Here is a 27,998-nt window from a genome sequence, read left to right as displayed (position 1 = left end):
TACAATTATGTTGAGAGGAGGCTCAAAGCGGAAAGGTGGAACAAAAAATCGTTTACAGTTTCTTCAGTGCAGCCAAAGTGAAACACACGGAAAGCTACGGAGCGCACGAGGTAGCATTAGCTCCTTTTAGAAGGTAGTTTGAAAACAGGTTTGGTGTTTTAGGTAAATGTTTTCGGTAAATGTTTCAGTGTTTTCGGTAAAAATGTCTTCAGTTCAGCCTCAGAGAGAGTTTATCAACGAGTAGGTAACTCCTGCTGAAGAAACATTCACAGAGTTGAAAGAAATCAACGTTAAGATCGAGAAAGAGATGGAGGATCAGCGCAGACTGATGGATTTTACTCGGATACCGAAGATCATCTTACACCGGATAGGTACGAAAAACCTTCATGTTTTACTGATTAATCAGGTTAAAGAGAGTTTTTAGACAAATATTTAATTGTTGTGTTCGGAAAACCTATTTAAAGAATCCGCTCAAATTGTAAATATTAATAGAATGATCAAGCTTGACCTGAACTGTTTACTATTCATCATATAATATCTAAATTACAGTTTGCAATTACAGATTCAGGAAACGGCTAAAGGGCGATTATAACAGAATTAAAGCTTCTTCAGTCACAACAGAGGCTCAGATTTCTTAGCTGAACATTTTCTGTTCAGATTTCTTTTGCACCAAACAATAACTGAATAACAGCAACAGCTATTTGTAACCTCGATACCAAAATCAACAGGAAAGTGACAAAAGACAAAACTAGATTCAGTTTAAGGGATCCACGGTTACGATTGACAGCGTGGCAGTATCTAAAATTACACCAGTCAGTCGCATTATGATAAACAATTACGCAGGTAAAGTTAGCCTTCCTGTGTTTTCTCTGTAGACTCCAGTACTGAATGAACCTAATGACGTCATCATAAAAATGGCGACCATCATGGTTGAAAAATCTAACAAAAGACGTACATTTTAGAAGTAATTATGAGTTTTGGCATATCACAAACACAATATTTTAGTTTATAGGAAAATTAAAACATATTTAGGCCAAGTTGTTCAACTAATCCTGGGTCTCTTAAACGTTCATCAAAATATGTCCTCTCAAGAATAAATAAAATAATAAATAAAAGCATGGTTTATTGGGGGACGGCATTATTAATTATAAAATAATATTCAGTGCAAGTAGCCTGCATCGTCTTTGAAGGGGTGCAGTAAAGGACCTAGATAATGGATAGGGGGGCGCTGGCCCAAAAAAGCTTGAGAAACACTGAGCTAAATAGTAACATAATTAGATATAACACAGATGTAATGATGGTAGAAATGCTAGAGTTCATCTGAAATTAAATAAATGCACTAAAATGTACCAAAACTTTGGGCTCCATTCGCTGCTCTCTGCTTCATGTTGTCACGGTTGCTTAGCATCATAAGTTACACTAAAGTTGGTTAATTAATCAATTATTTTGTTAATCTTAAAGCTGGATTGCAAGCGTCTCCGTTGTTCAGAGAGTTTCGTTTGTGGAGGACATTTATTTCTGAAAGATTTCTAGGTTTATAGTTTTTGCATTTAAAGTCGGCAGAGCAGTCCACTTTAATGACCTCAACGTAACTGAACATGAGAACACCCGGACAAAATCATAGCAAAACATTATGACACAACACCAACAGAGCGAATTTAAACACTCACCACAATGGACATGTTTGGAGCAAACTAGTAGATATCTTGGGATGTAATATCAAGACGTCTCACTGCTGATACCCAGGGCATTCGTCTCCTTTTCGTTAGCTCCGATAGCTTAGCCCCCTTGTGTTTTTTCCAGGCAGGAAAACAGTGAAGTGAAAGTCAGTTTTCCATCTTTTTACTGTTTCAGTCGTGTGATCAGACATTACATCCAATAACGCAGCTCATTATTGGATGTAATAACGTACCATTATTTGTTAATGGTTTGTACCATTGCTAAAGTTCACACCATTGCTAAATAATTTAAGTAACTTGGATTCAAAATATCTTTGAGACCTTATGTTTATGGCCCCTCAAGATGGCGCTCATATCCCTACGTCTAGAGCAGTGACGTCACGTTCCAAAGTTCTATTGACAGAAGTGAGAGAGTTGCGCAGTACAAACATCCAGCCAAAGCCCATTGAGCTACATAGTAATAAAATAATTAAACTTTTTTGCATCAACATAAAAAGCCTGAGATATAACACGTCTGCAACTATGGTAGAAATGCTAGAGTTCCTCTCTAATTAAATAAGTTCACTAAAATGTAGCAAAACATTGAGCTCCATTCGCTGCTCTCTACTTCATGCTGTCACAGTTGCTTAGCAACACAAGTTACATTGAAGTTGGGGTGTGAACAACTGGTGAAGGCTGGACCCGTCCGAATTCAGAGCAGTGTGATCACCACATGATTTTCTTAAATCAGCTACATAACATCATAACATAGAAGGTAGATCATCATAAAATGTATCAACAGCTGTATGACATCCTGACTTGGTGGTTAACCAGTCAGACCATCATCAATGAACAGGAGGCGTGTTTCATAGTGGACTGCAGTCACTACACTGTGGAACCATGACAATGCATTTATATCCATCCAGTTATCACTAAAAACAATTTATTGAATTATCTCTTGTATCTTGTCACATGTGCTGAACTTTCAGCTCCTCTTATTGTGCATCTGTACTCAATGAATGTAAGCTATTCTGACAGAATAACAACCCAAATTTAAATTAAAGAAGATCAGTGTTAGCCCCGCCCAAAGCCCCGCCCTCCACTTTGATTGGGGAATTATTTTATGGTGACACTGCAGAAACTGGAACCAGGTGATATTAATAGTAATCAAAACAATTAAATGGATATTTGATAATTGTCTTGACTGGCTGCTTAGTTTCCATTTTAATAATGTAATGACATATTTAATAACTTGTATATTAAATAAACTCTTTAAATAATTATATCATTGTCCCTTTTCACCTTTCATATTTAGTCTTCCAAATTGTCCAAAATTCATGTCAAATATTTTCAATAGGATCATTTTGCCATTATTTTCTGCATGTTAACAATAATCACTCCACTGTTACCAGTTCTGCTGCAAATCGCAGAAAAGTAAAGTCTGAGATTTATTCATGCTTTTGAAAGTTTGTGTTGAGTGTGTGAGTGGATCAATGTCTGACATTATCAGTGGGTGAGATTAAAAAACCATTTAGTATTTTGCATTTAGTGTTAGGCATTTTATGTCACTCTTTAATGTGATATATATCCTGTAGCTACATGGAGGAAGAAAACTTTATGCAATATTTGTCAGAAAGCCACTAAGTCAAGCAATCACCATCTTGTTTGCTCACCTGGAGGTCAATAATATTATATTTTGACTCGCATCTATTTCCATTCTGGTCAGAAGAACCTCATTGGTTGAGTTAATTTTCATTCTTGTAAGATTGTAATTTTATAATAATCCAAGAAAATCCTGTTTTGATGCATCAGGATATTAAAGTGAATTATTCCTTGTTTGATTGACATTTAAACGTTTTTGTTTTGTCTTTTTGTCCAGATCTCCCACAATGCTGTGCGTTTAAAGAGGAGGAGGTTCTCAATGAAACAGAACCACAGAAGAACCAACTCATCTCTGATGACTCTCCAGAAACTGAGAACCAGGAACAGGAAGGAAGCAATTCTGAAAACCCAGGAAAAAAGAGAAAGGCAGAAACGAAACAAAAGGAGAAATATAAGAAAACCAAAGACCAGAAAGGAAGAACCGACACTGAAAAACAAAAAACACACAAGAAAGCTCACACAGGGCAAAAATTATATTCTTGTAAAATTTATGATAAAACGTTGTCTCGACACAATCGCATCATGAGACACATGAGAATTCACACAGGTGAGAAGCCTTTCTCCTGTGGATCCTGTGGAAAGAGTTTTTCTCGAAAACACCATCTACATTCTCATATGAGAATTCACACAGGTGAGAAGCCTTTCTCCTGTGGGTCCTGTGGAAAGAAGTTCAATGAAAGACAGACTTTAACTCATCACATGAGAATTCACACAGGTGAGAAGCCTTTCTCCTGTGGGTCCTGTGGAAAGAAGTTCAGTGAAAGATGTACTTTATCTCGGCACATGAGAATTCACACAGGTGAGAAGCCTTTTTCCTGTGGGTCCTGTGGAAAGAGTTTTTCTCAAAAACACCATCTACATTCTCATATGAGGACTCACACAGGTGAGAAGCCTTTTTCCTGTGGGTCCTGTGGAAAGAGTTTTTCTCGAAAATACCATCTACATTCTCATATGAGAATTCACACAGGTGAGAAGCCTTTTTCCTGTGGGTCCTGTGGAAAGAGTTTTTCTCGAAAATACCATCTACATTCTCATATGAGAATTCACACAGGTGAGAAGCCTTTCTCCTGTGGGTCCTGTGGAAAGAGTTTTTCTCGAAAACACCATCTACATTCTCATATGAGAATTCACACAGGTGAGAAACCTTTCTCCTGTGGGTCCTGTGGAAAGAAGTTCAATGAAAGACAGACTTTAACTCATCACATGAGAATTCACACAGGTGAGAAGCCTTTCTCCTGTGGGTCCTGTGGAAAGAAGTTCCGTGAAAGATGTACTTTATCTCGGCACATGAGAATTCACACAGGTGAGAAGCCTTTCTCCTGTGGGTCCTGTGGAAAGAGTTTTTCTCGAAAACACCATCTCCATTCTCATATGAGAATTCACACAGGTGAGAAGCCTTTCTCTTGTGGGACCTGTGGAAAATGTTTCAATAATAGAAGTAATTTAACTCACCACATGAGGATTCACTCAGACTAGAAGCTTTAGGAACTAAACATGTTCGATTCGGTTTTTTGCATCCGATACAATGGAAAATTTCTTTAAACAGCAAGTAGAAAATGTTAAAGTCAACAGATTCTTGCAGGCTGCTAATGATTCACTGTGACTGTGTTTTTAACTGTCTGACCAAGATCAACCTGAGGTCTACTTTTACCTACCAGATTGTTTTCTTTCATCCAGTTTTTTGTTTTTCTTATATCATATTTGTACTTAAGTTCCCATCAGTATCCCATTAGATACTGAAGTTAAAGAGAGGAACACATTCAGACAGGATTCATTTCTGTGCATTTCAGTTTTCATGGAGTTCTGTACCATGTAAAATAATTGAGTTTATCTTTTACATTTTTTACGTTTCTGTGTATGATTGGATGTAAAATACTTTAGAAATGGAAGCAGTGAAATGTTCTTGTTTTTCCATAAATAAAACTCAATGATGTTTGAAAAAATCTCAAAAATAATTTTGATCTGGTCAGATTTTGATTTAGAACTACAATACTGTAATGTGACACAAAAATAAACCAGAAATCTCTTTTGCATTTGAAGGATATTTAAAAAATAAACCATCAAAAATCCATAAGTTAATCAACTCGCTCAATTCCTTCTGTTGGATTATTGATCCTTTTCAGTTTTGTTGTCAAATTGTTGATTTTATGGCTTTAATTAAAGTGATCTGTTTAATAAATATATCAGACATAAAAACAGGCCAAGAATTTGTCAAAATAATCAGAATATTTTTTTTGTTTTGCTGCTTTAATTAAAGTGATCTGTCTTCTCACATCTTGTCTCTTCACTGACCTTTCATGTTTTCACTTCTTTTTTGGCAACATGAACCTTTTTTTCACAACACAGTCGATTATTTTCCATCTTTACGAGTCAAAACAACAAATCTCTGTGTTCCTCTATAGTAAATGTATTCATTTACTGTTTAACTTCAAAACTGAATCCTTTTCACAAAATACAAAACTATAACATTATACTCTGTTTTACAAGCTGAAACGATCACATACAAGAAATTAGAATATACCTTCTAATATGGTTCTTTTGTACGATTAAAATGATCTTTTGATAACTGACTCCAAGCACACATTTTTAAGTATATATTTTTTATTAGTGTCACAATGATGCAATATTCTAATTATAAATGCTGTGTTCCCGTTAGCTGCAGAAAATCCTCATAATTAACCGAAATAAAAGGCTTGGAAACTCCAGTTTGTGTGTAATTATTCTCAGTGAGTGATTAACTTTCGGTCATATTCTAAAATATTTAATACAATTATGTTGAGAGGAGGCTCAAAGCGGAAAAAATAATTTTGATCTGGTCAGATTTTGATTTAGAGCTACAATACTGTAATGTGACACAAAAATAAACCAGAAATCTCTTTTGCATTTGAAGGATATTTAAAAAATAAACCATCAAAAATCCATAAGTTAATCAACTCGCCCAATTCCTTCTGTTGGATTATTGATCCTTTTCAGTTTTGTTGTCAAATTGTTGATTTTATGGCTTTAATTAAAGTGATCTGTTTAATAAATATATCAGACATAAAAACAGGCCAAGAATTTGTCAAAATGACCAGAATACTTTTATTGTTTTTGTAGCAGTCCCTCAGACCCAAGAATACAGGAGAGCTTCGACGGGTGCAGTAGATTTGTATTTAATTCTTTAGAAGCCAAGTTTGTCGAATAGCTCCAAATACACCATGACACCCGTCAAAGCTCTCCTGTATTCTTGGGTCTGAGGGACTGCTACAGTGAAAACTCGCTCCGCTGTCCAAGGGCTGCAAAGTTTATGGCGGTAAAGTCCGTGTCGCATTTAGCCTTCTCAGAAGAATGTGCGCTACAGTCCAGAGTCAAAGATAAAGAATATCCTCCTCTTCCTCTTGTCCGTGGGATATTTCAGCCCAAAGTGCTGACTGACAGGAAACTAGCAACACTTCTTCTTATTTTGGCTTTAAAATGAAGGCACTAACTCAACGCGAACCAAACTACGGCGGCCCCTAGTGGGTACTATGGGTAACACCCTACAAACATCATAAATGATGGAACAGGCATTTACAGTTTTGATGCTTTAATTAAAGTGATCTGTCTTCTCACATCTTGTCTCTTCAGTGACCTTTCATGTTTTCACTTCTTTCGGTAACACTACACACTCAGGGATAAAGAGATTTCTAGAATACACACAGTGTTAGTAGTGTCTCACTAATTTGTATTCACCTGTTAGACATGAGAGCAACAGTGAGTGTTTCAGTTGGTCAACAGACGTTAGTGCTGAATTACTCAACGTGTTCAATATGCCCTCTAGTGGCAAACTGCTGCAACTACACGTTGCTGATCACAATATACTACCAACAGAAACAAGAAAAAGACCATCATTATGGCAAATAATCTTTATTATCTGAGAATTATGAAGAAAGTTTCATAATTTTTCTATCTGTAATTCAAACCACATCATCAATACATTTGTTTTATCCAAAACATAAAAACCATGTCAAAGACAAAAAAAAAAGACATAGGTAAAAAACTTTACAATTTAGATCAACAAGAAAAATGTCAATACAGATATTTAAATAAACAAAAAGGAAAACATCTCTTATCATTATTTAACACAATTTCATTCCTCAACCAGCAGCTTTGATGGTCCTGAAAAGTGTGACTTAAGTCTTAAGTCATATCTCACTCAAAATATTCCTTTTAAATGGAAAGATAAAACTGTGAGAACAAAGTGAATGTTTAAGCATTTCAGCTAAATCTCCTATTTGAAACAAAGCTCTTACAATTAAAAATGTGATCTAGTTGCAATTTCTCCTCTTCTAAACAGCAAGTTACTGAGAATCTTGGTACATTAAGTTCACATTATTCCATACAAGTTGTGTGTGTGTTCTCATATGAACGGTTAAATTTGTTTTTCGAGAGAAATTTTTTCCACAGGTCTCACAAGAAAAAGGTTTCTCATCTGTGTGAATGCTCATGTGATAAGTTAAATTACATTTTTGATTGAAACTTTTTCCACAGGTCTCACAAGAAAAAGGTTTCTCACCTGTGTGGATTCTCGTGTGATAAGTTAAATTACATTTCTGACTGAAACTTTTTCCACAGGTCTCACAAGAGAAAGGTTTCTTGCTTAAATGGGATTTCATGTGATACAACAAACTAGAACTGAACATAAAACATTTTCCACAGGTTTCACAAGAGAATGGCTTCTCACCTGTGTGAATTCTCAAGTGAGCAGTTAAGCTTTTTTTATGTGTCAAACTCTTTCCACAAATCTCACAAGAGAAAAGTTTCTCACCTGTGTGAATTCTCATGTGATGAGTTAAACTCTTTCTGTCACTGTAACTTTTTCCACAGGTCCCACAGGAGAAAGGCTTCTCACTTGTGTGAATTTTGATATGATCATTTAAATTGCCTTTTCGAGTGAAACATTTTCCACAGATCTCACATGAGAAAGACTTATCATCTGTATGGATTTTCATGTGAGCAGTTAAACTTTTTTTATGACTCAAACTTTTTCCACAGATCTTACATGAAAACGGCTTCTCACTTGCGTGAATTTTCATGTGAAAATTTAAACTTTTTTTATCAGTAAAACCTTTTCCACAGGCCGCACATGAGAAAACTGTCTCACTTCTATGAGTCTTCATGTGATAAGTTAAACTGTATTCTAGAGAGAAACTTTTCCCACAGGTCCCACATGAGAAAACCTTCTCACTACTATGAGTCTTCTTGTGATAAGTTAAACTATATTTTTGAGAGAATTTTTTTCCACAGGTCCTACATGAGAAAGGTTTCTCACCTGTGTGAATTCTTATGTGATTAACTAAGTCAGATTTACACACAAAAGTTTTTTCACAGGTCCCACATGAAAACAGCTTCGTCATGTGAATCCTCATATGACGAAGTGAGTTATATTTACTCTGGAAACCTTTTCCACAGGTCCCACATGAGTAAGGCTTCTCCCCTGTGTGAAGTCTCATGTGAATCCTTAACGTACTGTTGTAAATGAAACCTTTTCCACAAGAAACACAGGTGAATGGTTTTTCACCTGTGTGAATTCTCATGTGATTAATTAAACAAGCCTCTTGACTGTATCTTTTTCCACAGGTTGAACATGTGAAAGATTTCTTGTTTGTGTGAGTTCTCATGTGTTTAGTCAAGTATCTGGTTCGAGAAAAGGTTTTATCACAAATTTTACAAGAATATAACCTTTGATCTGGGTGTGATTTCCTGTGTCTTGTGCTTTTTGGCTGTCTGGTTTTCTGACGTCTCTCATTTTGTTCCTGTTCATTTCTCTCTTTTGAGTTTTCAGAACTGTTTCCTTCCTGATCCGGGATCTCAACTTCAGGAGAGATGACTTGGTTCCTCTGTGATTCTGTTTCATTTTGGATTCTTTGCATATTAGAAGGATTCACCAAAATGTCCTCAGTCTCCTGTTTCAGCACAAGATGCTCTCCATACTGACTGATGCAGAGTTGATTCCCTTCATCTTTGAACTGTTGATGTTCTGGTTTCTCTTGCTCCTGTTTTATCTGCAGACGTTCTGGTTCTTGTTTTATCTGCAGAGATTCTGGATCTTCTTGATCTAAATTGGTGTTTTTCTCCTGGTTGCTGGGCTCATTCAGAACCTCCTCCTCTTTACACGCCGAGCATTGTGGGAGATCTGGACAAAAAGACAAAAAAAGTAAAGCATTTAAATGAGTAAGAGAATGAGCCCTTCACTTTAATGTCTTGGTGTATCCAAAGGGAATTTTTTGGAGTTAAAATATTAAAATATTTTTTCGAGTCAAAATATTATATTACTCATTTTCAAGTGAGTAAACAAGCATACCTGTCAAGTTTTAGTTTTAAAAATAAGGAAAATTATTGAATAAGACTGACATGACAGTGTCATAAACATGACATAATACATGTCATAAACGTGAAGGAGTCTTTATAAATATAACTTTTGTTGTGAAACGTCTTTCAGTAAATAACGACACTTTTAATGAAAAGGTGCTTTAAAAGTTTCACTGGAAGTCCATTAAGATTGCCAACTTTGCAATAAAAGTGTCATTATGTACTGAATGACGCTCCATGACAACAGTCATTCATAATGACTCGTTCATGTTCATGACAGATGTTGTGTTGTGTTTATGACACTGTCATATCAGTCTTATGAACAACCCGTCAAATAAAATGTTACCATATTTTTTTATCAGGTGCTGGAAGCCGTTCGACCAGTCCAACCAAGATTAATTTTACAAGATATTTAAAATGACTACCTGTCGATGATTTATAAGCTATGATAAGATGCTCAGAATCTGATGGATCTCTTTGTTGACACTGAAATGCTGTGGACATCCATAAGTATTAAACCCCTATAACAGAGCCTAAATGAAAACACAAAAAGGAATCAGAGAACATTTTTACATTTTGTACATTTATCAACCTTATTTATATGATATAATTCTGTTGAGTTCATGTCATTTCTGCCAGAAATTACCATTCATTGTACAGGAAGTGAGTCTTAATCACTTTTTGGCAGGAAAACAATTTTTGCATTTTCTCACAGTTACAAACACACAGAGCATTTACTGTGTACAAGACCCCCAAACATATCCTTTCTGAATTTAGAAAATTAAATAAATTACCACAATAGAAAAGTGGTCTTTTACCATTTATTATTATTATTTTATTTAGCTACATGCATCACAGAACAGTGTTCATGAAGTGATTCTAAATCTGTGCAGCCTTAGTTCAGATAACCCATGAAAAAAAAACACTTTTACTGCTTTAAGCACATTAGATATTTAAATGGGCAAATATTGCAGATGACTCTCAGGGAGAACACTCCAAGTTTTAGGGAGAGACAAAGATAAAAGACACAAATCTTTGATGTAATCAAAGCTCACAGTTTTATGTCCAAGTTGTAATATTCTCATTTCTTCATTATGCTTAAGTGCTTGGTGTTATTTCTACAGAGACTTGCATGATATTCAGACAAAGGCCAAGAAGCAGTAAGCATTAAAATCCCACTCTTACACATTATCAAAATATCAACCCTCCTAATAATTCAAAAAGATTTCTGTTTCAGTGGTCAGAATCTGCTTGGGTTTCAACAAAGTGGAAAATGAATCCAAAGGCATTTTTTATTAATCAATGATAAATACCATATTTCTTTGTTTGTATTTATTTAGCACAGATCAGGACAACATTGACTAAGTACAAAGCCTATAATAAACTCCTTCCAAGATGTATACAAAAACAGTTAAAAGTTAAAGAAATTTATTTTAAAAACTAAAGGTCAAGACAAATATTAATTATTATTATTTGTATAAATATAATACAATTGTACTTCATGTGTGTGGTAGTTGTTGTGAAGAGTAAAACTCTGAAAAAATTGGCTAAACAAATACTACTTTGCGAGTTTGTCTACTGATTTAGCTGGATTTCCATTATACATCCACAAAATATACAGAAAAGATTCTGCTGCTTTGTTTTTAGAGATGAATTTGTTTTCATGTAAAACAAAGTTAAAGTTTAATAAGGTTGTGCTTCTATCAACACTTTTTTTTAAGTCCACACTTTGTGCTCAGGCCATTGATAGAAAATTTAATAATTATTTATCAATTTCTGTACTAGTTTACTTCCAGTTTAGGTTTACCCACAATCTGTTTTAAATTCATTTTACATGAGGTTCCTTGGAAATTATGTGACATTGTGTATCATTATAGTTTTCTATCTGCAAGACTATTGTGATTCTGTCATTATCTTATTATTATTAATTTTATTATTTATTGTCCTCATGGCTAACCTTCTGGTGTTATGTACCTGTTACAACACTTACGTGTCCTGTTGCTATTCAATTAAATAAAAATATTTTTGAGAGGCGGGGTGGAATGGCCTAAAAATAACATAAATCCAATAATTTTAAACAAACTCTCACCATTACTTTCTTAAACTGGTGGAGTAGATATTAGGACGGCATGGATCAGAAACTATAATTTAGATATGTGATGAAGAGTGGATTATCCAAATCAGTTAATCGTTGTTGATAATTATAGACTTATAGTTTAATGTAAAACCCGTTTAAATAGACTGACGTCGCACCAAACATTTTCCTTAACCTGTCTCAAACTCTCTTTAACCCGTATCATCAGTAAAACGTGAAGGTTTTTCGTACCTATCCGGTGCAAAATTATCTTCGGAATCCGGCTGAAATCCAGCAGTCTGCGCTGATCCTCCATCTCTTCCTCGATCTTAACGTTTATTTCTTTCAACTCTGTGAATGTTTGTTCAGCAGGAGTTACCAGCTCGTTGATAAACTCTCTCTGAGGCTGAACTGAAGACATTTTTAAAGCAAACACTCAGATATTTACATAAAACACCAAATCCGTGTTCGCACAACCTTCTAACAAAGAAGAAGCTAATGCTAATCTCTCTGTGTTTCTCCGTGTGTTTCACTGTGGCTGCACTGAAGAAACTGTGAACGACTTTCTGTTCCGCTTTGGATTTTCGGTGTTGACTCTCCTTTTTTAATGTACCGTCATATTAAATAAGCTAGAATATTGTGGAAACTTACTTCATTTCAGTAACTCATTTAAACCCTGTGAAATACTATATAGGATAGTTACACACAGACTAATGTTTACATTAATTATGATGGTGTTCTGCTTACGGGTTAGAACTCTTGAATTTATAAATACAAACATATTTTGGGATCTATTTAAAAATCACATTAATTATGAGACCCTGAAACATTTTCCATTGATTATTTTTTAGTTTTATAAAGATGTGTTCAGTGTGCTCTCTGGTGGCGAAATGTTGTAACTACATGTTTACTGACCCCATAAGTGACAATGGGAGAATAATTTACATATTAAAACAGAATAGTACTCTCTTTAAATAAAATAAATTAATAGGCAATGGAGTGTAATTATGTACATCTATTTTGACACACAATCTTCTACTAAATGAAATAAAGTAAAAGACCATCAATATGGTAAATGCACTTTATTATCCAAGAATTAAACCGAATGTTCTTTTGAAAGTAATTTTTCTATCTTGAATTTCATATCACCAATACATTTTCTACTATCCAAAAGATAAACACCATGTCAAAGAAAAAATGACAAAAAAAGACATGGGTAAAAAACGACACTTTTACAAGAGAAGAGGAATAAAGACAAACAAAAAACATTTCAGACTATTATTTAGTACCATTTGTTTCCTTAATCAAAACCTGAAAAAACAGAAAAAAATTAGGGCTTTAGATGAGATTCATAAAACATTACTCCCATTAATTTGTGACCCTAACAGTACATGCAGTAGCAGCTAACATGCATCCACTTCACAGAACCATTGAAATAAAAGACATAAGTACAAAAGATAAACACAATAAAGTCTCAAAAACTTTACAAGTCTAAATCTGAAAGGATTCAAACCATTTTTCCTTTAAGAGACTACTAATATCTCTCTTACTCTTCTTAAAAAATATAAATGAAAACATAAAATTGCAAGAATGAAGTGAACGTTAAAGTATTTCAACCAAATCTCTGATTTGAAAAGCTTTTTAAGCAAAGCTGCTACATTTACAAAAACAATCCAGCTTTATATTACGCTACTTCCAAACAGCAAGTTACTGATAATCTTGGTACTTGAAATTCACATTTCTGGTAACCATATTATCACTACACCTGATCAGTCTGCTACTGATTGACATCTACATGGTCCTGACTTCGATGTTTCTGCTGACTGTTATACACATACCATTGGGCCAGGACAATCAGGGACAATTAACCCATTAACTGGTTAATTTCAGTTCTGATCACATACAGGGAGCAAATAGACATAACCGTACCCATTCAGGGAACTTTAATAACCTCAGCCTTTTTTGAAAAACATCATCTACCACCAACAGTTAATGTTGTCAGTTCACCTGAAACCCTAAAAATGGCTCTTTCAAATGTCCACTCACAGAAATGGCTTCTTTCTAGTCTTACGGCTCCTGCTTGTGGAACTGTCTGGAAGAGAACCTGAGGGCCGCAGAAAATGTTGCCGTCCTCAAGAGCTGGCTCAATGCCCAACTTTTTAACCATTTCTTGGATCATTTCTGCTCAGTCGGTGCATTTTCCATGAAGTTGTGTGTTTTTTCATGTGGGGTGGGTAAAAATTGATCAATAAAGATAAATAAAAAACTCCTTTTTTATTGATCGGTACAGAACTTTGAGCTGCTTTTTAATATGAATGATCTTTTATAAGTAACATTGACTGACTGACTGATTCATTGATGTGATTAAGTAGACTAGATTTACACACAGAACATTTTCCACAGGTTCCACAAGAGAAAGGCTTCTCAACTGTGTGAACTCTCATGTGAGCAGTTAAATTTATTTTATGAGCGAAACTTCTTCCACAGGTCTCACAAGAGAAAGGCTTCTCACCTGTGTGAATTCTCATGTGATTAACTAAGTGTGAATTGTACACAAAACTTTTTCCGCAGGTCGTACATGACAAACTCTTCGCACCTGTGTGCAATGTCATGTGAGCAGTTAGACTTTTTTTATGAGTGAAACCTTTTCCACATGTTCCACAGGACAAAGGCTTCTCACCTGTGTGAATTCTCATGTGACTAGCTAAGTTTGATTCATACACAAAGTCTTTTCCACAGGTCTCACAAGAGAAAGGCTTCTCACGAGTGTGAAATCTCATGTGAACTGTCAACTTTTCTTTATCAGAGAAACTTTTTCTACAGGTACCACACGGGAAAGAATTCTCCCTTGTATGAGTCTTCAAGTGAGAATTTAAAGAGTTTTTTCGAGCAAAGTTTTTTCCGCATGTCCCACATGAGAAAGGCTTCTCACCTGTGTGAATTCTCATGTGGTTGTCTAAGTCAGGTTTCCTTCGGAAACGTTTTTTACAGGTCTCACATGAGAAAGGCTTCTCATTTGTGTGAACACCCATGTGATTAACTAAGTGAGATTTAGACACAAATTTTCTTCCACAAGTCCCACATGAGAAAATCTTCTCACCCGTGTGAAATCTCATGTGAACAGTTAAATTTCTTTTATGACTGAAACCTTTTCCACACGTTCCACAGGAGAACGGCTTCTTGGCTACGTGAATCATCATGTGTTCAAGTAACAGAGATTTACACAGAAAACTTTTTCCACAGGTTGTGCACATGTAAGGCTTGTCACCTGAGTGAATTCTCATGTGAACCTTTAAAGTGTCTTTGTGATAGAAACTTTTTCCACAAGCTGTACATGTGAACGGTCTTTCCCCTGTGTGAATTCTCATGTGATAAATTAAACGACTCTTGCAGGGATAACTTTTTCCACAGGTTGAACATGTGAAAGGTTTCTTGTGATTTCTCATGTGCGATGTCAAGGAAACTCTTTGAGAAAAGGTTTTATCACAAAATTTACAAGAATATAGTTTTTGCTTTGGGTGAGCTTTCTTGCGTATTTTCTGTTTTGAAGTCTCAGTTTTGCCGTTTTTCTGTTTATTCACCAAAATATAATGAGTCTCTTGTTTCAGCACAATATGCGCTTTAACCTGACTGATGCAGAGTTGCTTCTCTTCCTCTTTGAACTGTTGAGGTTCTGGTTCCTCTGGTTCCTTTTTCATCTGCAGAGGTTCTGGTTCCTCTGGTTCCTGTTTTATTGGTTGAGGTTCTTGTTCCTCTGGTTCCTGTTTCATCTGCAGCGGTTCTTGTTCCTCTGGTTCCTGTTTCATCTGCAGAGGTTCTGGTTCCTCTTGCTCCTGTTTCATCTGCAGAGGTTCTGGTTCCTCTTGCTCCTGTTTCATCTGCAGAGGTTCTGGTTCCTCTTGCTCCTGTTTCATCTGCAGAGGCTCTGGTTCCTTTTCATCTAAAGTGGAGTTTTCCTCCTGGTTGTTGAGCTCATTCAGAATCTCTTCCTCTTTACAGCACTGCAGGGGATCTGGACAAAAAGACAGAACAAAAGCTTTTAAAAGTGAGTCACACTTCAAACTCTTACCTGCTCTTGGGTTATTCTTATATTACAAACTCAACAAATGCAGTTTTTCTGATTTGAAGAACACAAGACTTTAGTCAAAATGTAATATTATGGACTTTCGGTTGAGCTAGCAAGATAGCAATCACTAACTATCACTCCCAGCGTTTAATTTGAACTGCATCCTGCCGGTCCAGGATCTGGGAACTCTCTGATTTTGACACGATGTTCGACATACGGAAAGCAAGAAATAGCAGTGAAAAGTTTCCGTTTTCTGCCACTGGGGGTGAAGCCAACGCGATAGAGAAAAAACATGGACAATTTTCAGCAGGAAATAGATGGAAGTCTGGACAGAGTGAATGAGCAGAAAGCATTCTTCAACAGATTCAGTTTGGCTCATCATCCTCCTCCCCCAGACAGACAGACATACCACTATACTTTGAACCGCAGCTTTTCTGCTAGCAGAAAAGACTTGCTAACAAAAAGACTTTCCAAACTTTGATTTGAGCAATGTCAGTTGCTCAAACCAATAATAATAATAATAACAGCAAAGCCTCTGTAAATTGCAAGCCATATTTTTGTAATCTTTTAGTGTGAAATAATTCTGTTCATGTTTTAGCATTCTATGCAACACAGGTTTGAAGAAATGGCCTCAATCCTAAAATCTGATGTTTTATTAAGTTTTTACAAATCCCAAACTGTATTTCATACAATCTTTTATAATTACAGAACTATACAGGTTGTGTATAGAGTTGAGTTTATGAAAACTGAAGAAATAAAAATGATAAATCAACCTGTGGTTTATATATTCTGTGACTAATGTAGAAAATTCAGTGCAGGCCTATGAGGAATTTTAATGCCAAATAATGGGACTCCAGCTTGTACACCTTAAGTAAGAAAAAAACAAAGACAAAGAAAGATGCTCTGTATGCATCAACTGATAAAGGTTTTATGATTTAAAGCTCTTTGATGTGTCTTGTTGCTGAAATATGCAGTAGAAATCAACTTTGACCATGTGTGGCTCAATCAGCATTAGCCATTACAACAAATGTGTGTGCAAAGCAAAATAAGGAAGTATTTGAACAATACATGTTCATGCAAGATCATCCTGGTTTACTCAGGCTGCATAACTAAATTATTCAATGAAGGTTTTACATGCTTTGTTTTTAAACTACTTGTCTAAGGTTAAAAATAATATGAGTTTTTAAACTCAATATCAATCTATCAACAAGTAATAGACTTAGCGCCATAGTTACATGATAGAACAGAAAATTCATTCCATAACTTAACATAGAAAAACCTAAACAAACTAACTTGAACCAGAATTTTATAACTGGTGGACTGGAGGTAAGGGTATCAAAAATGACAAACTCTAAGTTAGATATTATATAATGAATAGTAAATACACGTGGTCGCAGTTTATCATTTTAAGTATTTCATTAATTTCCAGCTGGAGCGGATTTCTTACTTCTAAAACTTTATAGTTTGGGTTCAGCGTCGCCCCAAACATTTGTGAGTCTCTGACTCTCTTTAAAGTGTCTCATTAGTAAAACATGAAGGTTTTTCGTACCTGTCCGGTGTAAAATTATCTTCGGTATCCGGCTGAAATCCATCAGTCTGCGCTGATCCTCCATCTCTTCCTCGATCTTCACATTTATTTCTTTCAACTCTGTGAATGTTTCTTCAGCAGGAGTTATCTGCTCGTCGATAAACTCTCTCTGAGGCTGAACTGAAGACATTTGTATTGCAAACGCGCAAATATTTACATAAAACACCAAATCCGTCTTCAAATTACCTTCTAACAAAAGCAAGCTAAGCTACCGTGTGCGTGGTGTAATTTTATGTGTTCCACTGTGGCTGAACTGAAGAAACTGTTTACGACTTTTAGTTCCGCTTTGAATGTTCGATGAGTCTCTCTTGTTTATAGTAAGTTATATTAAATAAATTACACTATTTTGGAATTGAGTTACAAAAATAAATGAATATTTCAATAATATTTTATTTTACTAACTATAAATGTATATTAAGTGGTAAATCACAGCGGATCTTATAAAAAGCTCACAGTTTCTTCCGGACAGCTGCAGTGAAACACGCGGAAGGTGAAAACAAAGCACACGGGATGGCGTTAGCTCTTCTATTGTTAGTCTGTTGTGTGAAGACGGGTTTGAGGTTTAGCTTAATATTTGAGTGTTTGAAGTAAAAATATTGCCTGTTCATCCTCAGAGAGAGTTTATCAACGAGCAGGTAACTCCTGCTGAAGAAACATTCACAGAGTTGAAAGAAATCAACGTTAAGATCGAGGAAGAGATGGAGGATCAGCGCAGACTGATGGATTTCAGGCGGACACCGATGATCATCTTACACCGGATAGGTACGAAACACTCTTAAATTTTACTCAGGAGAGTTAAAAGCAGGTTAAAGCTAGAGACATTTTTTAGGGGCGATCCTGAACTCAAACTAAAAGACTCAGAAATATCAAATCAGTTCCCACCGGAAATAAATACATACTTAGAATGATGAACTCTGACCTCGACTATTTACTATTCACTATATAATATCAAAATTACAGTTTGTGTTTCGTGAATCCCTCATCTCTACTTCACAATTTTAAGAAAGTTCTGGTTAAGGTTTGCGCTGAAAATGATTAGTTTTACTAACTAACTAAAATTATTAGTTTATGATTAGTTTTATATTTTATGTTTTATCTTGTATTTTATTATTGTTTGGATTCGTTCTATGTTAAATTATAGCTCATATTTTGTGTTCTCTTTTAGTTGTATAAATGTAGAACTAAGTCTGTTAAGTGTTTGAAAAATGAATATTGAGCATATTGAAACTTATGTAATTTTAACCAGGGATAGTTGTTCTAAAGCTATAGACTCAAAATTAATGCCAGAAACAATGACAACAATGGTTCTCGGCTTCTGGACAGAGAAAAGAAATCGTTTTAAGGAAGGGTGAAAGACTCTTTGCCAAAAAGAGAAAAAAACAACAACTCTGAACTGAGGGTGAAGGTTACGGTTTCAGCTCCCAAGCATCTGCAAATTAGTTTTGAACCCAATTCAAGAGAAACTGTATGAGCATTCCAACCATTCCACTCCAAACAAAAGAACCAAATGAACCACGTGGGGGATGAGCAGGTCGTTGATTTACATCTGACTGGGGATGAACTGAAAAGGACGGACCTCCATTAACTAAAGGAGGAAAAGAGTCAGATTCCAACACCAAGCTGCTGAACTGCAAAGCTCCTGCATGGGAGTCAAATATGGAGGTCTATTTGGTGTAAAAGTATTTGTGCCCTGTAACTGAGACGTTGAAGTTTCAGAGAAAAATCCTTTCAGTTTTTTAATTTTAGATTTTCTTTCATATTTTACAAATACAAAACAGCAATTACCTCTTCAAATTATAGTCTTTGAGTCACACTTTAAAAAATATCTTAATTTTGTCCCTAAATATCCAAAACAAATGATGGAAAAGAATTTTGCACACTTGTGTCAAGTAAAATTACTTTGCGAATATTTATCACTCACTACATTTAACATCTTCAATCTGCTGCAGTTTAAAACGTTTCTTCTTTTAGCTCAGATAGAATGACTAAAATAATTTAAAACATTTTAGTAATGTTCAGTTATGTTTATTTGTATCCACATTTCAGCAACAAGAAAGTTCAAAGTGCTTAACATCATAAAAATACAAAGTCAGAAAACACGCAGTGAATAATTGAAATATTACATTTTCAGGTATCAATAATCATTGAATTGATTAAATTCTCCTTCCATTATCGCCACTAGAATTATTGTAAACAATTCTTTATACAGTCAGTAAAAGCACAACAGGTTTTTGTGTCTTTACATGTTATTCTATTGTCGAAGCCTCTAGTTTGTACTTGTGTCTCTTCTGTGCTTTCTTATTGGAAATCCTGTTTTCCATCTCGTCAGGTTTTCTCCATGTTGCTCTTTTAATTTTTTAACCTGAGTTTAGGTGGTTTGATAACATTGTTGTCTCGATTCTTCATGTTTTTTGTCACTTCAGCTGCTGAGTTGTAGACGTGTTTCATCCTCATGTGATTCCCTGAGATTAGCTGAGTTTAGGGTCTAGAAGTTGATCTTCTTTTCTCTCAAAACTCGACTTCAGTGTATTTAGACGACACTGGTTTAGCACATCCAGTGGTAATTCTGGTCTAATATTACTGTTTTCCAATCCAGCATCAATCCTACTTATTGTCAAGCCATTTTATAATTTCTTTGTCTGCAAATTTTAATAACTGAGATTAAAAAGTACTTTAGGGTTTTGCTTTAGGCATTTATCTGAGTGTTTCATGTGTTGTATATTCTGTATCTACAGACATTTTTGGAATATTCACTATGGAGACACTAGGATAGTGTCTCCATTGCTCACCCTGAAAAACTAACTCAACTTTTATCTAGTTGACTTAATTTTTCAAACTTAAATGTTTAAATTTAAAATATTCAAAGGAAACCATGTTTAGATGCATCAATGGATTAAAATTGAATTTTGATCTTTGATTGATATTTCAAAGCTTTCATTTTTTTTCTTTTGTCCAGACCAGAAATTATATTCCTGTAAAATTTGCCATAAAACCTTTTCTCGAAACAGCTCTGTGACTCAACACATGAGATTTCACACGGGCGAGAAACCTTTCACATGTCCAACCTGTGGAAAAAGTTACAGTTACAAGAAAAGTTTAATTTGTCACTTGAGAACTCATGAACTGTTCACATGTTCAGTCTGTGGAAGACATTACCATTCACAGGACACTTTAAAGAGTCACATGAGTATCCATGTTGGTGAGAAGCCTTACTCGTGTACGAGATGCGAAAAAAAGTTTTCATCTAAAAAGGGTTTAATGGATCACATGATGACTCACACAGGTGAGAAGCCTTATTCATTTATATCCTGTGGAAAACATTTTGGTCGCAAAAGTTATTTAAATCTTGACATGAGAGAAGCGTTTCTCTTGTGTGACCTGTGGAAAAAGTTTCTCTCAAAGTGGTAGCTTTAAACGCATTGTGTCGCTGTATTTTTCTTTTAAAAGGTCCAACTTTTTGGATTTAGGAAATGCAGTCAAAAGATGCAAAGCAATGGCCATGCATAAACCGTATTATTATTATTTTTTTTAAATCAAATGGAAAAATAAAATTCTAGTTTATATTATGGAGTTCCGGTGTTTCAGACTGTCGATGCTAAACAGCAGCCTTGTCAGAAAGCTGACCACAGCTGCACCGTTTTCTTATTTTTACTGTCAGTTCACAGTCGTTCTACTGCAGGAGTTCCTGCCGCTGCTCCTGATGAAAGTCTTAACTAAACTCCTCTGTACTGAGCAGCTCTCTGATAGCAGACAGCATGTCTGTGGTCCACAACTAATGTTTGCAGTTTTTAGACGTCACTGTTCCAGCACATCCAGTGGTAATTCTGGTCTAATATTACTGTTTTCCAATCCAGCATCAATTCTTCTTATTGTCAGGCCATTACTTAATCATTTGTTGGTCTGCAACTTTCAGTAGTTGAAATTAAAAAGCACTTTGGGCATTATCTCTATTTTATTTGATGTATATTCTGTATCTACATAGAGGACAGAGATTCTTGGAATATTTGCTGGGGAGACAATGAGTTAAGCTATCATCATATTTGGTCAACAAGAAGTTTGTAATGTATTTTGACTCTCATGTAGTTAAGTAAATTTTTCATATTTAGAAGTTTTTAATTTTAAAATAATCTAAGAAAACAAGTGTCTTCAACTGACATTTTGCTTTTTTCTTTTGTCCAGTTCTGTGTAAAGAGGAGGAGGTTCTCAATGAGCCCAGCAACCAGGAGGAAAACTCCGCTTTATGTCAAGCACCAGAACTTCTGCAGATAAAACAGGAACAAGAAGAACCAGAACCTCTGCAGATAAAACAGGAGCAAGAAGAACCAGAACCTCTGCAGATAAAACAGGAGCAAGAAGAACCAGAACCTCTGCAGATAAAACAGGAGCAAGAAGAACCAGAACCTCTGCAGATAAAACAGGAGCAAGAAGAACCAGAACATCAAGAGTTCAAAGAGGAAGAGAAGCAACTCTGCATCAGTCAGGATGAAGAGCATGTTGTGCTGAAACAGGAGACTGATGACATTTTGGTGATTTATCTTAATGTGGAAAGAATCCATAATGAAACAGAACCACAGAGGAACCAACTAATCTCTCATGGCTCTGCTGAGAATGAGAACCAGGATCAGGAAGGAAGCATTTCTGAAGACCCAGGAAAAAAGAGAGATGAGGAGCAGAAACAAAATGAGAAATATGAGAAAACAAAACGGCAGAAAAGTAAAACTGAGAGTTCAAATCAAAATAAGATAGTTCATCCAGACCAAAAATTATATTCCTGTAAAATTTGCAATAAAACCTTTTCTAGAAACAGTTCTGTGACTCGACACATGAGAATTCACACAGGTGAAAAAAAGTTCACCTGTTCAATGTGTGGAAAACAATACTGTTCAAAGTACACTTTAAAGAAACACATGAAAATTCATGTGGGTGAGGAGCCTTCCCAGTGTACGATCTGTAAAAAAATATTTACTTGTAAAAATGATTTAACTGATCACATGCTGACTCACATGGGTGAGAAGCCACATTCATGTGTGACCTGTGGAAAACATTTTAGTTACAAAAGTTATTTAAATATTCACATGAGGATTCACACAGGTGAGAAGCCTTTTTCGTGTCCAAGTTGTAGAAAAAGTTTCAGTCAAAAAGGAGCTTTAACTTGGCACATGAGAATTCACACAGGTGAGAAGCCTTTTTCATGTACTAGCTGTGAACAAAGTTTCACTAGGAAAGGCAATTTAGCTATTCACATGAGGTCTCACACAGGTGAGAAGCCTTATACATGTGTGACCTGTGGAAAACATTTTGGCTACAAATCTCATTTAAATCTTCACATGAGGATTCACACGGGTGAGAAGCCTTTTTTATGTGTAATCTGTGGAAAAGGTTTCTCTCAAAAATCTTATCTCTCTGTACACGTTCAAGCTCACACAAGAAAGAAGTCTTTTCCTTGTGTGATTTGTGGAAGACCTTTCTGGTTTAAATCTCATTTACTTTTTCATATGAGAACTCACAAAGGTGAGAGACCTTTCTCTTGTGTGACGTGTGGAAAAAGTTTCACTCGGATGAGCAATTTCACTGTTCATATGAAGGAGCACAGAGCACATGATGGCATAATTTGAACCTGAAGTATCAATATTCTCAGTAACTTGCTGTTTGAAAGAGCAGAAATTATAGCTGGGTGACATTTTGTAAATATAGAATCTTTGTTAAAAAAGCATTTCAAACTGGTTTATCTGAAATACTTTGAAGAAATAATCTTACTCTGGTAGTTTTATCTTTCCGTTTAAATGTTTATTTTTAAGTGAGATTGTCTCCATATTAATTGTTTCGTAATTGAAAAGTGAATTTGAATGCCCTGAGAGCCTTGTACTTTGTTTTACTTTAATGATTTTGGTTAGTGGATTCATGCTAGCTGTTACTGAATGCAATGTACGCACCGGTAGGCTACAAACTGTTTGCCCATTGGAAAAATACTTGTCTAAATATCAGTTGGGTTTTTTTTTATTATGTTGTCTTTGTTGCTCAAAGAATAGTGTTAGTTTATAAATCACTGAACAACTTAGCACCACAACACATTAAAGATCTGCCATTGTCATAGCAACCTTCCAGGTCTTCTGGTTCTGGTTCTGCTCTGCATCCCCAGAACCAAACATGGAGAAGCAGCGTTCAGCTTCTATGCACCACAAATCTGGAACAAACTTCGAGGAAACTGTAAAACAGCTGAAACACTGAGTGCCTTTAAATCTCAACTAAAGATCCGCTTGTTTAGGATTGTATTTGAAATGTAATTAATTACAAATTTAATGATGGAACTTGAATGTCATGTTTTGATTGTTGATTCTATGTTTCATTGTGTTTTTCTGTTATGATGTAAAGCACTTTTAAATGCCTTGCTGCTGAAATGTGCTATACAAATAAAATTTGATTGGTTTGATTTGATTCAGGACAAAAATAAATATTCCTGATTATATGATGGCAACAATGCAGACATAATGTCTTATTATTGGGGTGACACAGCAGAAAAGAAAAACCTGATCAGCCATGAAAAGTGTTCTGAAACACTGGCATGTTCCTAAAAAAATAACTCAAAACTTAGGTTCAAGGTTCAGGACCACTGAGAATTGTGAAACAGGAGAAATATTTTGTTTTGACCATTTTGTCAGTACACAGTTGATTGGAGGCGCTGTAGCTAGCTTGTTAGCAATTAGCTGGTATTTAAATATATGAGTGAAAGCGAGATGTAAAGGTTCTTATTGTTCTGTGTCCCAAATCAGAAATTCTTATTTGAAAAAAAAAAAATTATCTTCAGTTATCGGTAAATGAAATTTTTAAAAAAGGTGGATGATGTGACATATTTTGGTGTTGAGCATTTTTAAAGGAAGATTTCTTTTTATAGTAAAACATACTCTATGTGTTAGAACAAAGTTTTGAATAAAAGTGTAGAGTCTTTAAAGTAAATTATAAATAATGTTTACTCACCAATGACAGAATAGAGTACAGCTATCTCCATCCTGAGCTGCTGTACTGACAGAGCAGTCGACTGGCCCTGTGAAAAGTCATTGGTGCTGAAGTGTCAGTGTCTTATTATGAACAGTTTTCAGGACGAGTCCAGAGTGACAAAGACAAAGACTCCATGTGTCCAGACTGAGGACTGAAGACAGATAAATCACACTGACTTGGTAAGATCTTCAACTGTTCCATTCTCTGAAACCTCTGCTCTGGGATTATTATCAATATCTATAATTTCCTGTAAATAAAACTGATCAGCTTGATCTCTTAAAGAATCGACCCGAAACTTCAAACTCATCAACTCCAAAAATCAAACTTGAAAACTGGATCAGGAACCAGGGAGGAAAAGATGAGCTGAGGACTGCTGCTGTTTATACATGTGAAGGTTTTCCTGATTTACTCTTTGTTTCAAACAGAAGGTTTTTATTCCAGTCTTTCCAGCCAAATCATTAACAGTTTACATTAAAGTCTGAAGCAGAATTCAAAGAGGACGGGGTTGTAATTATGTAAATCTATTCTGTCACACGAAAAAAGACTAAACAGAAAAAAGAAAAGGATCATTATTGTGGTAAATGAACTTTATTATATCTGAAATTCAATCCATATAATCAATTCCTTTTCTATTATCCAAAGCATAAAAATCATGTAACAAAAACCTGACAAATCAAGATGTGGGTAAAAACTACAGTTTACAGTCACGAAGAAGAATATGCAGATTTTTAAATGAAAAGGGGAAACATGTCAGATTTCGTCATTATTTAGCAAAATTTCCTTCCTCAATCAGAACCTCTGAGAAAAAAAATGGTGAATGATATTTAGATTTAAGTTTAGAAAACATTATTACTCTCAAAGGGCCATTAATTTGTGACCCTAGAAGCACATGCAGTAACAGCTAACATCTATTTCATCCAGTCATTGAAATAAACCAAATAAGTACAAAGGGTAAACATACAATAAATACTCCAAAACTTTACAAGTCTAAATCTGAAAGCATTAAACCCATTGCTCCTTAAAGAAGCTACGAATATCTCACTTATACTCTTTTAAAAAAATTAATGTTAACATAAAACTGCTAGAATAAAGTGAATGTTGAGCGTTTTAGCTAAATCTCCGATTTGAAATGTGTTTTAAACAAAGCTGTTGCAATTAAAAATGCAATACAGTTTTAATTACTCTGTTTCCAAAAAGCAAATTACTAAGAATTTTGGCACTTGAGGTTCACATTATGCCGTCAAATCTGTGTGAGTTCTCATGTGAACGGTTACATTCCTATTGAGCGGTGCACCCACTGCAGTTTTCTCGCCGATCGCCAATGACCAGTCTTTAAAAAGCCTGATATGCCATTTTGAATTTTGGGCAACACCAATTTTCTTGTCTGAAATGTCAGTAAATATAGCAAGAAACTTGCTGAGCTGGGAACAGTGGAGTGACTATTGTGAACTACAAAATGTGCAGACATGACTCGTGACTAACAGTCAAACCTCCCACGGGAGAGCAGAAGAGGACAGTCTGTGATTATCGGCTGATTACAGATCTCCAAAAATTAAGTGACTGATAAATCAGTGCATCCCTACTTCACACCTGTGTGAATTTTCATGTGAGCTGTGAGATTTTTTTTATGAGAGAAACTTCTTCTACAGGTCCCACATGAGAAAGACTTTGCACATGTGTGAATTCTCATGTGAGAAGCTAAATGGTATTTTTGAGCAAAACGTTTTTCACAGATCCCACATGAGAATGGCTTCTCACTTGTGTGAGTCGTCATGTGCTGACGTAAACCAGATCTACATGTAAAGGCTTTTCCACAATTCCCACAGGGAAAAGGCTTCTCACCTGTGTGAGTTCTCATGTGAGCAGTTAAATGTATGTTACGAGAGAAACGTTTTCCACATGTACCACAAGAGAAAGGCTTCTCACCCATGTGAGTTCTCATATGAGCAGTTAAAATTGTTTTACGAGTGAAACTTCTTCCACATGTCCCACAGGAGAAAGAATTTTGGCCCGTATGAGACTTCATGTGAGAAGTTAAACGGTGTTTTCCAGCAAAACCTTTTCCACAGGTCTCACATGAGAAAGGCTTCTCACCTGCATGAGTTCTCATGTGATTAACTAAGTCAGATTTATTCAAGCAATTTCTTCCACAGGTTCTACAAGAGAAAGTCTTTTCACCCGTGTGAACTCTCATGTGAACAGTTAAACTGTTTTTATGAGTGAAACTTTTTCCACAGGCCTCACATGAGTACGGTTTTTCACCTGTATGAACTCTGATGTGACTAACCAAGTCAGGTTTCCTCCGGAAACTTTTTCCACAGTTTCCGCATGAGAAAGGCTTCTCACCTGTATGAATTGTCATGTGATCAACTAACTGAGATTTACACACGAAACTTTTTCCACAAGTTGTGCACGTGTAAGGCTTCTCACCTGAGTGAATTCTCATGTGTCTGTTTAAAGTGCCGTTTAGATGAAAACTTTTTCCACAAGCAGCACATGTGAACGGTTTTTCACCAGTATGAATTCTCATGTGATTAGTTAAATGACTCTTGTAACGGTATCTTTTTCCACAGGTTAAACATATGAAAAGTTTCTTAGCTGTGTGAGTTGTCATGTGCGCAATGAAGGAATTATTTTGAGAAAAGGCTTTGCCACAAATTTTACAAGAATATAGTTTTTGGTTTGGCTGAGCTTTCTTGTGTGTTTTCTGTTTTGAATTCTCAGTCTCCTGTTTCAGCACAAGATGCTCTTCATCCTGACTGATGCAGAGTTGCTTCTCTTCCTCTTTGAACTCTTGAGGTTCTGGTTCCTCTTGTTCCCATTTCATCTGCAGAGGTTCTGGTTCCTCTTGTTCCCATTTCATCTGCAGAGGTTCTGGTTCCTTTTGCTCCTTTTTCATCTGCGGAGGTTCTGGTTCCTCTTGCTCCTGTTTTATCTGCAGAGGTTCTGGTTCCTCTTGTTCCCATTTCATCTGCAGAGGTTCTGTTTCCTTTTGCTCCTGTTTCATCTGCAGAGGTTCTGGTTCTTCTTGATTTAAAGTGGAGTTTTCCTCCTGGTTGCTGGGCTCATTGAGAACCTCCTCCTCTTTAAATGTCCACTGTTTTGGGAGCGCTGGACAAAAAGACAAAAAAAAAAAGCTTTTATATGTGAGTCAAACAATGAAAAATTCACTTTAACTTATTGATGCATCTAAACAGGACTTTTTAAGGGTTTTCTAAAATAACAAACTCAACAAATGTACGTCTTCTGAACAGAATGGAACTAGATGTGAGCCAATATATTATATCATGGGTGAACAAGCAAGGTAGCAATAGTTTTTCTCGAAGTTTTTCTGAGGCAAATTTCCCAAAACGCCTTTTTCCTCTCTGTAGAATTATATGGTTGCTGTCCTTCAACAGAACCAGCTCCATTTTCTACATCACTCCATAGTTTCTCCCTACAGTGCTTTGCAAAAGGATTCGGCCTCCTTGCTGCTTTTCAGGCTTCAGAAATAAAGATCTAAAAGTTTTATTATTTTGTGAAATACCAACAACAAGGGAGACACAAGCTTGAAGCGGAACAAAAATAATTGGATATTTTATACTTTTTTTAACAAATGAAAAACTGCAAAGTGGCTGATTTCTC

General features: G+C 35.6%; 5 protein-coding genes across 8 annotated transcripts in view; 2 read left to right on the top strand and 3 right to left on the bottom strand.

Moving 5' to 3' along the window:
- Nucleotides 1-41: 41 nt before the first annotated feature.
- The window catches only part of LOC122820962 (gastrula zinc finger protein XlCGF57.1-like), a 43,872-nt gene continuing 15,915 nt past the window's right edge, over nt 42-27,998 (top strand). The window contains exons 1-3 of one of the 2 annotated variants that reach the window (XM_044098718.1): nt 42-229; nt 17,999-18,140; nt 21,558-23,484. In XM_044098718.1, the coding sequence (XP_043954653.1) occupies nt 167-229; nt 17,999-18,140; nt 21,558-22,993 (1,641 nt within the window). In that variant the 5' untranslated portion in view covers nt 42-166 and the 3' untranslated portion in view covers nt 22,994-23,484. Of the gene's footprint in view, nt 230-17,842; nt 18,141-21,557; nt 23,485-27,998 lie in introns of those variants that run through there. The other variant, XM_044098717.1, reaches the window with a different exon arrangement.
- LOC122821005 (gastrula zinc finger protein XlCGF8.2DB-like) lies at nt 223-5,587 on the top strand. Of its 3 annotated transcripts, none has more exons than XM_044098793.1 (3): nt 223-371; nt 3,538-3,867; nt 4,120-5,587. In XM_044098793.1, exons 1-3 carry the CDS (start codon nt 308-310, stop codon nt 4,794-4,796), a joined length of 1,071 nt encoding a protein of 356 aa, XP_043954728.1. In that variant the 5' UTR covers nt 223-307; the 3' UTR covers nt 4,797-5,587. The 3 variants fall into 3 exon arrangements, with proteins under 3 accessions (XP_043954728.1, XP_043954727.1, XP_043954726.1); XM_044098792.1 differs by having other exon boundaries at nt 3,538-4,119; nt 4,204-5,587; XM_044098791.1 differs by having other exon boundaries at nt 3,538-5,587.
- On the bottom strand, nt 7,195-12,248 carry LOC122820945 (gastrula zinc finger protein XlCGF57.1-like). Its single transcript, XM_044098687.1, has 2 exons — nt 11,977-12,248; nt 7,195-9,474 (listed from the first exon to the last, which is right to left on the bottom strand). Exons 1-2 carry the CDS (start codon nt 12,143-12,145, stop codon nt 7,640-7,642), a joined length of 2,004 nt encoding a protein of 667 aa, XP_043954622.1. The 5' UTR covers nt 12,146-12,248; the 3' UTR covers nt 7,195-7,639.
- Nucleotides 13,958-17,620, bottom strand: LOC122820956 (gastrula zinc finger protein XlCGF57.1-like). The gene is made up of 2 exons (XM_044098707.1): nt 17,340-17,620; nt 13,958-15,736 (listed from the first exon to the last, which is right to left on the bottom strand). Exons 1-2 carry the CDS (start codon nt 17,506-17,508, stop codon nt 14,031-14,033), a joined length of 1,875 nt encoding a protein of 624 aa, XP_043954642.1. The 5' UTR covers nt 17,509-17,620; the 3' UTR covers nt 13,958-14,030.
- Nucleotides 24,958-27,245, bottom strand: LOC122821009 (gastrula zinc finger protein XlCGF57.1-like). Its single transcript, XM_044098797.1, has one exon. It carries the CDS (start codon nt 27,235-27,237, stop codon nt 25,954-25,956), a length of 1,284 nt encoding a protein of 427 aa, XP_043954732.1. The 5' UTR covers nt 27,238-27,245; the 3' UTR covers nt 24,958-25,953.

The sequence above is a fragment of the Gambusia affinis genome, linkage group LG18 (assembly GCF_019740435.1).
Source record: "Gambusia affinis linkage group LG18, SWU_Gaff_1.0, whole genome shotgun sequence".
In the NCBI taxonomy this organism is placed as follows: domain Eukaryota; kingdom Metazoa; phylum Chordata; class Actinopteri; order Cyprinodontiformes; family Poeciliidae; genus Gambusia; species Gambusia affinis.
This window is presented reverse-complemented; position numbering and strand designations above follow the sequence as displayed.